The 15,213-nt window shown below is 36.7% G+C and overlaps 1 protein-coding gene across 2 annotated transcripts in view; it reads right to left on the reverse strand.

Moving 5' to 3' along the window:
• Positions 1–4,819: 4,819 nt before the first annotated feature.
• Positions 4,820–15,213, reverse strand: part of LOC140448546 (metallo-beta-lactamase domain-containing protein 1) — a 38,891-nt gene continuing 28,497 nt past the window's right edge. For both annotated transcript variants that reach the window (XM_072541628.1, XM_072541629.1), the window contains exon 2: positions 4,820–5,626. In XM_072541628.1, coding sequence (XP_072397729.1) covers positions 4,944–5,546 — 603 coding nt within the window. In that variant the 5' untranslated portion in view covers positions 5,547–5,626 and the 3' untranslated portion in view covers positions 4,820–4,943. The remainder of the gene's footprint in view (positions 5,627–15,213) is intronic.

Here is a 15,213-nt window from a genome sequence, read left to right on the forward strand (position 1 = left end):
CGTCCTCTACTTCTTGTGCCTTCTGACTTTGAAAATGTTATTCTCTTCGTGTATTCGCAATCTGACATAATTAGCGATGTGTCCAGCCCATCGAAGTCTGCATTTTAACGAATTTCACAATATCTAGATCGGTGTATAACTGATATAGTTCAAAGTTATAAATATGGGACGCCATAGCCCATTTTCATTTAAGAATTTAAATCTCAAATTTGAATCTCAAAAATACCAAGAAGTCTTTCATCACGTTGAGATAAGGTCCACGCTTCTGCCCCGTATATCAAAAGGTTTTGTATATATTGAGCTTTATTGCACGTTTTATATTTTTATTTTTTAAATGTTTCTGGAGACCGTGAACGGTTCTGTTTGCTATGAGTCTTTTTATTTCGTCGCTTGTCGTGTTTGTTGCGTTTACTAGCGATCCAAGATATGTGAATTCTTTGACTTGCTCAAAGGTATAGTTGTTAATTTGAATTGTCTGTTGGATATTTCGGGGTTTTTAAAAACCAACATATATTTGGTTTTTTCCTCGTTTACCACAAGTCGTAATTCACTTGCCGCGTCCGCAAGCCTCATAAAATACTGCACCATGCGTCTATTTATTAAAAATAGTTCCATTCATTCTAATATTTAATTGTCTGATTGCCTTTTCCAAGGCAATATTAAATAGGAGACACGCTAGCGCGTCCCCCTGTCTTAGAGCATTATTAATCTCAAAGAAAGTTTTCCCCTTCAATTCTAACACATGAGCTTTTGCATTGTTAGTTGGGCCAACTTAACTAACGTAGGTGGGATCCCAAAGTATATCATCGCATTATATAATGCTGTTCTTTTCACACTCTCATAGGCTGCTTTGAAGTCGACGAAGAGATGGCGTATTATGTTATATTCTAGTGACTTTTCTAGAATCTGACTATGTGCTTGAATTTGATGTGTAGTTGACTTTCCAGCATTAGATCCGCATTGATATTGACCAACAATATCCTTTGTAAAAAGTCTTTCAAACAATACATTGCCGAAGATTTTATACGCAGATGCTACCAGAGTAATGCCTCTATAGTTCTTACACTCCTGTTGATCACCCTTTTTATGCAACAACGGACATATTCCCTTTAGCCACTCTTCTCGTACCAATTCATTCTGCCATATAAGTAGGTACTATTAGTTTATGGATTGCTGCAAAAAGTTGATCACCTTTTTTTATACATTTCCGAACAGGTTTCATCGATTCCTGGGGCTTTATTGTCTTTGAGTTTTAGGATGGCATTTGACACCTCTTCTCTTGTTTGGTCTTCACTGTGTAGTTGACGTTGTAGATTTTGTTGATTGTCTATGTTGTAACCTTGTTCAATATCGTTTATATTTAGATGTTCGCTGAAATGTTGTGCCCATAGAATCTCACCGTTATTGTATTTACAAATTTTTAATCGTGGTTTAAATTCTCGACGGCTATTATTTAAGGATTTGTAGTATTTCCTCGTTTCATTTTTATCGAATAAACTTTGTATCTCATTGAAAGTGTTCTGTTCGTCGAAATAAAGTATTTCTTATAAAAATTTCATCAGAATTTCTGCGAAAAGGGTACTTTATTCGCAATTAATTCCAGTATGTCTCCCATTCTTTGCACTCTTGTTCGTGATCACAAATTTTTCCATCTGCGTTTTTAAGTATGTGAGCATTTTTAAGTTTCCTAATTTCGGAGGTAAGTATATATATAAGTTTCTCGTGGAGGTTGAAACTGTCGTGTTTTTTTTTTGAGATCTATTTCTGTACATAAATTCTCGAGCCAAGATTCTTTGGCTTGCTTAATTTTTCTTTTTATGAGTTTGTTGATTTCGTGGTATTTGTTATTATTTCTATTTTTATGTTTCTCTCGAACTTCCATCAGGTCTACGATTTCCTGTGTCATCCACATATTTTTTGCCAATATTTAAGGTGGTTTCAAAGACTTTCTTCCTCTAAAACCGAGTTTTGTAAGTCGTACCAAAATTCGTTGATGGTTATGTTTTCGTTTGGTATATTGGTAATTTCGTGTATTTTTCTATTTATCTGCTGTGATGTGTATTCTGTATTATGGTTAACAACACAGGCAGTTGGTAATCCGAAATTGGAAGGCGCATAGCTGGAAGGGTGCCAATGACTTAACTAAACGAGGTCTGTCGTGATCTTCAGATTAGTACCACAAACAAGAAGAGACTGGTTTCAAATCTGGTCTCTTCCATATTTTACTATGATTGCGAGACTTGTGTGCTCAAAGAATGATATAGAAGACACATAGACTCTTTTGAAATACGGACATGGAGACAACTACTTCGAATTCCATGGACGGCTCGCCAAGAATGTTTCGGTTCTAGATAAAATTATATCCAATCAACATCTTTCTAGTAGAGTTTACGCTAAAATTTTAAAGTTCTTTGGTCAGATCCATCGAAGCAATGACAAAATTGAGCGGTTGTTGATCCAAGGCCTCAGAGGCAGCGCCAACGCGGTAGATCTCAAAGCAATGGACAGACATTACAAAAAATCTTTTCAACAAACAGTAGACTACTATTAAAAACGCTGGAAAGGCTTCTTTATAGGTACATCAGAGACGAAGTGCTAAAATATAATCCTCTAAGCAATCGCCAATATGCATACCAACCTGGTAAATCTACGGACTCTGCGTTGGATGATCTAAATAGGCTTATCTCAAAGTCAATGGAAGACAAAGAGATGGCCGCAGCAATGGCCGCTTTTTTAGATATAGAAGGGGCATTTAATAATGTTACCACCACCTCTTTGATAGGAGCTATGAGTAGACGAGGCGCACCTGCGGTAATATGCAGATGGATAAGGGCATCCCTGGAGAATAGGACAGTAATGTCCACTCTGAGTAAAGCAACCATCAAAGCAAAAGTAGGTGGAGGCTGTCCACAAGGAGGAGTTCTGTCCCCTCTACGTTGGGCAACCTTGGTAGATGATCTCCTCAGAAATTTGTCCACAGAAAGCTTAGTTAAATAGTTGACGACTGGTGTAAACAAGAGAGACTGATAGTCAATGCTCAGAAAACACAAATCGTCAACTTCAGCAAAAAACAGCACCACAATAAGGCATAAAACCACCGGTGCTGGGAAGAACAGAGATTTCATTTGCCAAAGAAACAAAATACCTTGGGGTATTTTGTTTCTTTGGCAAATGAAATGGTATTTTTGTGTGGTAAAAACCACACAGAAAGCTACTATGTTCCTGGACAGATTTAGAAGAATGTGCGGTAAGAATTGGGGGTTAACCCCAAAATGAGTCTATGGTTATACACAAGGGTTATTAGACCCATGATAACCTATGGCTTGGTGACGTGGTGGACAAAGACGTAGCAAGTGGGATCAATAAGGCTGCTAGGTAATACAAAAAGGCTAGCATGCCTGTGTATTACGGGGGCCATAAAAACAACTCCTACTGCATCGTTGGAAGTCCTGCTGAATCTACCACGACTTCATATCTTTATACAGGGCGAAGCCAGATTAGTGATTCACAGATTAATCCATAGTCAGCGATATATACGCCAGATGCATGCTGACAACAGAAAGCTAATCGAGGAGCTAAAAGCCGATATTGTGATGGGGAAACCTATCGATGCAACAGCTACGAGATATAGCAGAACACAATAAGTTCACAATTAAGATACCAGGCAGGGAAGACTGGAATAAAGGTGTACCCATACAAGCTGCTGCTACCTGGTACATGGATGGCTCAAAAACATCGGAGGGTGTGGGAGCCGGCATAGTAGGGACAAATCAAGCGATACATTTCCCGGTAAGTCTATCTAAGGATGTGACAGTTTTCCAGGCGGAAATAACGGCAGTCCATCACAGCGTGGAAGAAATAGAAAGGCAGGAAAGAACGTTCTGTACAGTTGCCATCTTCACAGATAGTCAGGCAGCGCTTAAGGCACTCAATTCTGTAGAGGTCAATTCTAAGCTAGTATGGGATTGCGTGTGTGCCCTAAATAAACTAGGAGACCGTAGCAAGGTTACGGTAGCCTGGGTACCGGGGCACGAGGGTCATAAGGGCAATAAAAAAGCAGATGAAATGGCCAAACAAGGCTCATCAATGCCATTCATTGGACCGGAACCCTTCTGCGGCATTGCAAAGAACGGCTACAAGAAAGTGGGTAGCTCACAAATCTCTGGAATGGTGGAGGAATTCACCAGGACAAAGACAGGCGAAACAGTTCATTACAGAACATTTGCCAAAATTTACGGCAGACCTAATAAGCAAAGACAGGAAAACAATCAAAGCCATAGTAGGTCTTCTAACAGGGCACTGTAAGCTGATGGGATTATCAGATGATGACCTGTGCAGATTCTGTCACCTCGAAGAAGAAACAGTAGAGCATATTTTATGTTAGTGTGACAGTCTGGCAAATGTGCGGTTCTTTGCATTAGGGGAAGAAAATCCACCGCCAAATATCTACATGGAAAGTAGTCTTGAAGCTACTAGACTTTATAAAAAGGGTCAGGCTAGAGAATGTTATCTAGGACTAGAGGACCACAATAGATCTGAAAAGGTCGCAGTGGAATAGGCCAAAAGACCACCTCTCTAAATCTATCTATCTATATAACAGTCGATCGAGGCCAATGGAGAAAGAAATGTCTTAAGCTTAATAATAAACCACAAAAATCTGGCAAGATGTTAATGACTGTGATGATTAGACAACGTGTAGAGTTGTCAGCTATATTTGATGTATGTTAATTTCTTAGAGTTCCAACCATGTATGTATATCATTTAAAAAATTAAGAAATATTTTTAAAAGGACTTTAGTGAACTATAAAAATACATATAATTATTTTAACCCATTTATTTACATTTATACAATTTCGGAATAATCAAAAACAAATATTTTTATAAACATCAAATAAAACTTTATATACAAAGCATTATTATTTGATTTACAATACAAAATAAGTTTACTTATATTTCTTTGGGACCTCAAACATAGCACCATGACCAGGAACAATATAATCAGCCATTTTCAAAATTTTCATCCTGTTTTCTCTTTGCAAACTTTCGGAATCGCTTCCTGCTGACAACCAAACATACTCGTTATCAAGATCTTCAAATTTTTCAAACAGATCTCCTGTGATAGCCACCACTCCTTTGTCAGTTTCTACAATGACGGAGACGTCTTGTAATGTATGTCCTGGTGTTGGAATTACTTTTATCTTATCATTAATTTTGTATTGTTCGCCATTCCTAAAGTCTGGATCTGTATAGTATTTATCTTTGTGAGAAATCGAAAAACCTACTATATGGATGGCGTTTTTAAACAAATAATTACATCCTGTGTGATCTGAATGGCCATGAGTTGACACTACGTAGTTTATGTCAGAGCAACTAATATTTTCGTCTCTTAAAGCATTCAGCAATTTATCTCCATCCCAAGGAGTCATTGTATCAATGATAACATTATGGGGACCTTTAATTAAAACACAAGAACAATTTGCATAGTAGTTTCCTTTATCTAGTTTGGAGTATCCGTCAAAAAGTACTTTTACGTCTTGCATATCCATTTTTGATTGTCTATTCCTGTTAACTCTCTGAGTAATGTCATTGAAATATTTTCCTCTACTTCGATTGGATATCTACGTTCCTAAAAAATAAAAGAAAAACATTACGAGCAAGTTATCTTCCTTTTTTTTAGTAGAAATTAGTGGTTAGTAGAAATTATAGAGGGCATAACCCTCTTGTGCACGGCGTACAAAATTTTTACTTACATACTAAACAAACGACTCCAACAACGAACTGAAAATATTGTCGGGGAATATCAAACCGGTTTCCGACAAGGAAGATCTACAAGTGACCAACTATTCACAGTGAAACAAATCTTACAACAAATCGTGGGAATACGACATTGACGTCCACAACATATTCATAGATTTCAAACAAGCCTACGACTCAATTAATAGGAACAAGTTATATTAAATATTGCAGAGCTTTAATATCCCCCAAAAATACATCCGACTGGTAAAAACAACAATGGATTCGTCAATAGCAACCGTCAGAGTCCAAAATGGGCTCACAGAAAACTTTACGATAGTCTAAGGATTAAAGCAAGGAGACGGGCTGGCACCGACACTATTCAACCTGACCTTGGAATATGTGATAAGACAGCTAAATATAGGAAGAGGTAATCTACTAACAAATAAATCAATACAGATTGCCGCCTATGCCGATGATATCAGCAGCATATCTCGCAGAACAGAAGAGGCGGCAGAAATATATTCACAATTAAAATCAAAGGCCAAAGAGACCGGACTAGAAATAAATATTCAAAAGATAAAAAAGTTAACACAGGCAAGAGCTAGGGGAAACAGACGCACAGTTGAATTAGAGGACGATATTGAAACGGTAGAAAGTTTCACATATTTAGGAGTTACATTAAACACGGATGGAACAGAAATCCAAAGAAGGTCTCCAGACCGACAAGGTTGGAGGCATAGTTTGGAGGAGGCCAAGGTCCGATTTGGGCTGTAGCGCCATTGGAGAGAGAGAAATTATAAACGTTACTACAAGTTCACGAGAAGCAAAGAGTCAACATCTAGCCAAACAGTGTTATGAAATTGACGAACTCGAAAATAGATACGACACGTTTATGAAAAAGTAAAAGAAGCAGCTGGTATCTTCAATAAGAGACATACTGCACTGCTACATGATGAACATGGTAAAGTAATATTTGAAGAAGAGGACAAACTTAGAGAATGGGAAAATTACATTACGAACCTATTCGAAGACGATATGATTAGTTCACCTCCGGATATTCCTAGCTGCGACGATACCCCAATAACACGCATTGAGGTAATACAAGCCATACAATCATCAAAAAAATGTCAAAGCGACAGGTCCTGATGAAATTGCAAGTGAAATATACAAGCTTATAAATGATAGCAATATTTTAGAGGCTAGAACTTATACCAGCGTACACCTACCTAATGGTTGGTCCAATTCATTGTTAACAACTCTATCTTAGAAGACAGAACAGCAAAGACCTACACCAATTATAGAACAATCAGTTTGTTAAGCCATTTATTGAAAGGTAATACATGGCTGTATCTATAATAAATGCGAGGAATCTTAGTGACACAGTTCGGTTTCCGTAGGATATTTGACACGGATAGGGATGCAGTGATATATCTGTAGACATATACAGCTGTTTTATTGACTTCCAAAAGGCATTTGATCGTAGTAAGCATTATGTATTGATCGAAGTTCTATGGCTTGGATGGCAGAGAAGTTCTCATAATCGTAAATTTGTATTGGAATCAAACATCAGTTTTAGTAGACGGCTTGGACTCACAGACTCTTAATATTAAAAGAGGAGTACGGAAGTAATGCCTCTTGGTGCATCTGCTTACCAAGGTTTACTCTGAAACGAAAGAATTTTCAGAAGTTTCTTAAAAACAAGAAGGAATAATTGTGAACGGTGAAGTCATAAATAATTTACGATATGCGGACGACACAGCACTCCTAGCTTTTACGGAAGAAGATCTGAAAATATTACTTGACAGTGTCGTTGAGAGTTGTAAGGAAGCAGGTCGGGATCTAAACATACGGAAAACCAGAATACTTGTAATAAATAAATCATAGAATATAAAACCGTCTATATATGTAAATAGTACCAAATGTGGTACTAAAAAAGCATTTTAAAACTTTCTTGGGTGGAGAAGATTTAAACTCCACAATACTAGAACGTCTCAACAAGACTACCGAGATTATAAAAAGCTTAATAAGAGAAAGCTGGAGTACTTCGAACATTTAATGAGATGTCCCAAATATAACTTGCTACAAAATATTATGCAAGAGAAAATAGCAGGCAAACGCAGTCCAGGATGAAGAAGACTTTATATTTAAAGAACTTGCGAAATTAGTATGGTATTGATAAAAGCATGCTATTTAGGGTGGCAGTGAATCAAATTAAGATAGCTATGATGTAACTCACGCTCTGAAAGGACATGGTACATGAAGAAGAAGTTCACCAGATGAACCATGACCCTTAATAAGTACCGTCCCTTAATTGCGCACAAAATTCGTACCATTTATAACTTTGATTTCATTCTATTACTTGTTCTTGTTTGGTGTTTGGATTTGTGAACGCCGTTGGTATGAGGGAAGCTTTATTTAGCGTGCAGGTATTGTTTCAGAAATGTAGAGATATCAGCTGTGATGTTTCTGCATGCCTGATTGACTACAAGAAGGCATTCGATAGAGTCAGGCATGAACAAATGATGGAAGTGCCGAAGAGGACAGGGATTGGCGGAAGAGACCTAAAAATAATAGCTAACCTGTATTGAAATTAATTAGTGGTGCTCCGAATAGATGGAGAATATAGAGATCAGGTCAAAATCTTAAGGGGAGTGAGACAGGGGTGCATAATTTCACCACTGATATTCAATCTGTACTTGGAGCACATTTTTAAAGAGGCTCTAAAAGATATTGAAGAAGGCATCTCAATAAATGGAGTCAAGCTAAATAACCGGTATGCAGATGATACAATAGTGTTTTCCAATACCTAAGAAGGGCTGCAAAACACTGTATAACACAAAACTTAATAACAAAATAACGGAAACAAGTAGAGTATATGGACTGGATATAAACACCAGCAAAACCAAGCTAATGATTATCAGCAAGGAAAACATAACTGGAGCAAATCTGTATATGAACCAAATGAGAATTCAACGTGTCTCACAGTACAACTACTTGGGAACTATAATCAATAAGTCGTGGGACAATACCTAAGAGATTAAATGTCGCATCGGAAAGGCAAAAAATGCATTCTTGATTATGAGCTCTTTGTTCAAGAGCCATGACCTCACCCTAGAAACAAAAATAAGGCTCCATAAATATTACGTGTACTCAGTGCTTCTATACGGAGTAGAAACGTGGACATTGAAGGCGGAAACTCTATGAAAATCATCATCCAAAGTCACCAATGAAGAAGTACTACGGAGGATGAACACAACTGCGGATTTGGACTCAGGATAAAGAAGAATATCCTGGCTTGCTAACCTGAGAGAGCATGGTATAGAAAAACCAAACACAGCTATTTTGTATAACAACCAACAAAGTCATCATACCCAGAATGATCGTCAACGTTCGGAACAGACAGGCACCCTAAGAAGAAAGTTTCAAAGACGCGTGACGACACAGTAACGAGACTTGGCGCATACTGATGCGACAGACACAGGTAACTAGCACGCACGAAGTCGCGGCGGTGGAAGATTGGCGTCGCGCGTAATGGGTAATCGTTCTCTATTTTCTGACCAACCTTCGTATATAATAAAACAGTGCCGTATTAAGTAATGATGCAGCAAATAGGGATTCTTACGATATTTATACCTACGATGGATTATGTGGCGTCCAAGAATAACAATTCTTCGGTTTAAAGTAAGATTTTAGCTTTCTGTTTCTTTAAATAGTGTCTAAAATAATATTTAATATAATAATATTAATATTAAGGTAAATTTGAGTTATTACAGTTTCATCACATTAATATTAGATAAATTTGAAGACGGGCATTATTATAAATAGGTAGGTTCGTTTTATGACCACGAGAAAGTCAGAACTCATAATCATCTTAGCAGTTAACAGTTACACATGTTGTAAAGCTGATCATAAATGATCAGCTTTACTTCAAAGTAAGTTTTTGGCGATATTACAAAAAGGGCCCCGGCGCACTAGACCAGGCTGCTGCATCCACTCAACCCCGACGGTTTGCGGGAGCCCGCAACCAAAGCGAGTGAGGATTCTGAAGACAAGTTAATTTGGTTGTGATTGAATGACATTCAATCTCAGCGCACTGGTCGTGTCAGCCAGGCCTATCTCCAACATTTGACTTTTGACACCGAAAAACTAATTCGGGAAGTTGAAAGCCGTTTTGGGATAAGGAAAGGCGATTTGGAATATATCTTCTGAAGATTACAATGATTCTGAAGAAGAGAAGAAACGAGGAAGGGGAGAAATTACCAATATAATTTGCGAGGGTGATTTACCAGAATTTTCTTTATTTTCCGCTTTTTAACTGACCGTGGATTGGCTGCTATAACTGGCGGCTCATATATATCGGCTGTCGCAGCCAGGCTGCCTAGTGTGCGGGGGCCCTAAGACATTTCAAAAACATACCAACTATGTTTAATAACAATAAGAGACCCGTTAAGATCCGGGTCTGTTAATAACAATGTAAAGAAACTTACAGTTAAAGATTCAATCTTATGGTTTATTGGTCTAGCAGAACAGATTAAAAAATCTTGTTTTAAAAAAGATATTTCAAATAATTATTTATACTTAGTGTAAATTACATTACCAATATTTTTACTTAATAAATCTTAACGCTTAATGTCGTAGATTTCTTTTACTTTTCACATAATTTATGAAACTTTAAAAACAGTTTTTGATGTATAGTAGTTAGACAGCCCCTTCACCAGACTGACATGGTAGATTGGTAAGGATAGATAAGGGATTACATTAGTCGACTAATGATGCTGATTATAAAAGTAAAAGATGACGATTACGCATCATTATCAAGGATGTCGCATCTCAATATGCTACGGAACGCCATTCACTGTACCTACACCACTGAAAAGTCAGGTCTTTTAGAAAAGGGAAGTAAAGAGAACTTCTGTTTTTAAGTTAATAAAAATATTAAAATGGAATTTTGAAATTTTGGAAATAGCACGTTCGTCTGAAAATATATTTATGCAGAATAGTGTGATATAGAAACATGAAAGAATCACACGGGACTAAATCTAGCAAACATGGTTTCTGTCAATAGTACACGCCAGTTATTGCTGTAACCTTTATCAGTAGGTATTAAAAATAGGGTGTAGTAATAAATGTGAAAACCTACTGCACCTCAAAAAACAATGACTTTTACCTTTCCAGCCGATTCAGTGGTCTTTGCTAATTCGGTGGACCTTTACCATCCATTCACCTCTGCTTTGGACGTTCTTTTATCTTCGGCATATAGAAATGAATCCATGTTTCATCAACATAACGTATTGGCGAAACATGTTTCGAATTGCGTTTTAAAGTTGCCGATAGATTCAACAGTGAGCAAATGTGACACATGGTAAGAATACAACAGCAATTTAATGAACAAAACAAAAAAAAGGAGAAATTCTATACGTATAAAATACATACTCAGTGAGAAATTTAATGAGAATGATTATGATCGCTGTATTTTGTAAAACAATCACTAAAGCAGTATTTTAATATCTGTTTCTGTGATGAACATAGTTTTTTCACGAGGATTGTAAATCACCATAATTGCCGCTATTTATCATGAACCTGTATTTTCGATGCTTATGGATTCATATTTTTACCTGGTAATTACCAGAAGACGTTTTCGACTCTTCCTTGATTGACATTATTGAAAACTTTCATTATATTTGACTGTACGTCAGTATTTAGATCAACATTTACCACAAAACGGAAATGAGAGAATTGGCAGTATTTAATGAACTCCTAGGTCACCAGATTTGTCGCCCCTTGATTTCTTTTTATGGGGATACTTAAAAAGTAAAATATATTCAACACAACGAACGGCTTTGAAAGATTTGCATTACATTTACAATGTGCAAATCTCTGTTAATGTAGGGAGGGGGGTGGTCATCAATTTCAAGATTTAATCAACTAAATGGTAATTTAAGTAAGCAGATACAAAATAAAGTAAATTTTAAAATGTGTTCTCTCCAAAAAGTCTTACCTTAAAATTGAGAGGTCATTGTAACTGCTTTAAAATCACGTCTCATTTGGCCAGCAACAATGATAACTAAAAACACCCTATATATTTACAATCAAACATTCAATAACTTTCAGGTTAGTATCTAATCTATTTTTGTTTCGGAAAATTATTAGTTTAGAATGTTTAGGTACCTACTTATGTCTACATTACCATTGACAAGTCAGGTTGCTTTGGGTAGTGGCGAACATTTCAGTACTTTTGTGTACCGTTGTGACTGACGGTTAGTCGTCGTGTGACCATTGCAGTGTAATAGTGTGGTATAGTAAAGAGCTTTCGGGTGTCTCAGACCGGCGCCACTAATATCGCTACAAAAATATTCCTAGGTAAGCTCTTAGATATTTGTAAATTGCTCTAATTCTAATTAAAAGATTGCTAGATTTTAGCAAGGGGGGGATTACGAGCACTGGCAAGCTTACTTGCAGAAACTTTTAGAAGAAGTAGGACTAGATAATACTGATATTGAATCAGTGCCATGCGAAGATGAATCAGAGGAAGAGGAGGAGAATATTGAGGAAGTTATAAATCACGATAGTGAATCAGAACAGGAGATATCATTCGTTTGTCTGCCCGTCATTTCTATATAGGTATGGTAAAAAACTAAAATATGTATTAGCAAGTGATTTTTATTGTTTTAGGCAAGAACCGTACAACTCACTGGAAGAAGCATCCTCCAAAGCCCAGAACCGCTAGAACAAGACAGGATAACATAATAATTCGCTTACCAGGGTCTACAAAAAGTACTGAAAATTTAAAGGACGCTGTCGGGATTTGGAATTATTTCTTGGATGGCACGATAATTGGTATCATTGCGGAAAATACAAATAAATACATAATATAAATTCAAGAAATCTATTCACGAGACCGAAATGCTAATCTCACTGATGAAATGGAAATCCGTACTTTTATAGGACTCTTGTATTTATCTGGGCTAGGTCACTGTAATCGTGCCAGTGCAGAAGATGTTTAGAGGAGAGATGGTTATGGTATACACATTTTTTAATCTTACGATGACTACAAAGGTTCCGATTTCTCCTTCGTTGTATTAGGTTTGATGATAAGGAAACACGCGCAGAGCGATCAAAAATTGACAAGCTAGCTACCATGCGTGTGATGTTTGACCAGTTATCAAAATGGTTACAATCATTCAGTATTTGTTACCATTGATGAGATCCTCACTGCTTTCAGAGGGAAATGTTCGATCCGTCAGTACATTCCCTCAAAACCTAATAAGTACGGACTCAAGATATTTGCAGTTTGTGATTAAAAAGTATTTTACACTTTAAAAATGGAAGTCTACGTAGAATCCCAACCCGATGACCCATATAAATTTTCTAACAAACCTAGTGATGTGGTTTTAAGATTGTGCAAACACATTTCTGGTTCACGCGTTAACTTGACAATGGATAACTGGTTTACATCGGTTCCACTTGTGGGAAAGTTGCTTCGGGATTACAAAATAACTACAATTGGAATGCTAAGAAAAAATAAAAAAGAAATGCCAGTCGAGTTTTCAAACCCCACTAAAAGTCCAATCCATACAATCATGTTTGGCTTTCCAGAGGATACCACAATCGTTTCTTATATCCCAAAGCAACGCAAAAATGTGATTTTAATGTCAAGCATGCACCATCATGATGACTTGACATAAACAGTGGCGATAAACCTAAATCAGTAATACTCAAAGTTGTGCGTTAGTTACAACTTCTCCCGGAATAGCAGAAGATGGTTCACGGTAATATTCTACACATTATTAAATGTTGCAGGAATCAATACTTAGGTCATATACAGTGTGTAAAAGCCAAATGGAATAAATTCATTATTTAGGTTACTGTACATATTTATAAAAAATCCCGAAACACGTCAAATTTAAATTATAACTTGACATTCTTTAACGTGAAAATGCAACCCCTACCTTCAACCCCCTTAGAATGACAGGTACAACCCCCAATTTTTAAAATAGGAAGTATAGGCTTGTGATATATCGTTTGAAAGGTCTTTTCATTCTCCATTCAAAAATGTTGTCGCTTTCAAGTTTATTAAGATTAATTAAGATAAAATAAATTAAAATCATGTGGTTACCGAAATTCGCTAAAATATACTCAAAACTTATTTGCCGTTTAGGTCTTGATAATGAGAAAGTGAACAAAAACCATAACAATGTGGTTTTTACATGGTAACCATTAAAAAACTTAACGGAATTTCCGTGGCAACGTTATTCTAACACGCATTAGTAAATTGTTTTATTTAAGTTGTCAGTATTTTAATTTAGGTAAAAAGTTCGTTCAATTCAATTCTGAAAAATGGTTAGATTAACGGAAATGCATAAAATAACAGTTTTACAAATGATTGGTTACGGAGATAACACCCGAACACAACAGGAAGTAACTCGCCTATTTCATGAGAAATTTCCTAATTTACCGCCTATATCCCAAAGAACAATAAGTAAAATAGAGAAGCAGTTTCGCGAGTTTGGTCATGTAAGGCAGATAAAAAAAGCAGCTGCCAATGCACTGAGTGATGAACTCAAATTAGATGTGTTGCTTGAGTTTCAGGAAAATCCACATACATCGAGTAGACAGGCATCCACTACATTCAATGCTAGCCATACATCGATAGTAAACATATTAAAAGAAAATAAATTGCATCCCTATAAGATGATACCTACTCAGGAGCTCATGGAAGACGATTTTGATAGAACTTTTTTTTGTGAGCAAATGATGGACATATTGGATAACAATATTATCCAATTAGAAGACGTTATGTTTTCTGATGAGTGTACTTTTTCACTTAACGGTCATGCAAATCGGCAAAATTGCCGCTACTGGGCCACGGAAAATCCTCACTGGATGAGAGAAGAACACACTCAATACCCTCAAAAAGTTAATGTTTGGACAGGGATTGTAGGAAACAATATCATTGGTCCCTTTTTCATTGAGGGCAACTTGAATGGCAACAATTATTTGGCACTACTTCAAAATGATGTCATTCCAACGTTGGCAAATTTATATCCTGATCCAGGAAACCCTCAAGTTCCAGCGAATACGATTGGTTTCAGCAGGATGGAGCACCACTACATTACCAACTTAATGTCCGGCAGTACCTCGATACAATATTTCCCAATCGGTGGATAGGGAGGCGAGGATCGATTGAATGGCCAGCGCGATCACCTGATCTTACATTATTAGATTTCTTTTTATGGGGATATGTGAAGAGCCATGTGTACAAAACTAAACCTTCTGATTTAAATGACTTAAAAGAACGAATAACGCTTGCGATTAGGTCGATCACGCCTGTTATGTTAAATAATGTTAGAAGACAGTTTTATTTGAGATTAGGATGTTGCCAAGACGTTCGCGGTGAACATTTTGAACATATACTTCATTAACATTCATAGTTCTTTTTCGTGTTCTACATTTTATTACGTTTTGCATTACATTTTA

Source organism: Diabrotica undecimpunctata, chromosome 8 (assembly GCF_040954645.1).
Source record: "Diabrotica undecimpunctata isolate CICGRU chromosome 8, icDiaUnde3, whole genome shotgun sequence".
Classification (NCBI taxonomy): domain Eukaryota; kingdom Metazoa; phylum Arthropoda; class Insecta; order Coleoptera; family Chrysomelidae; genus Diabrotica; species Diabrotica undecimpunctata.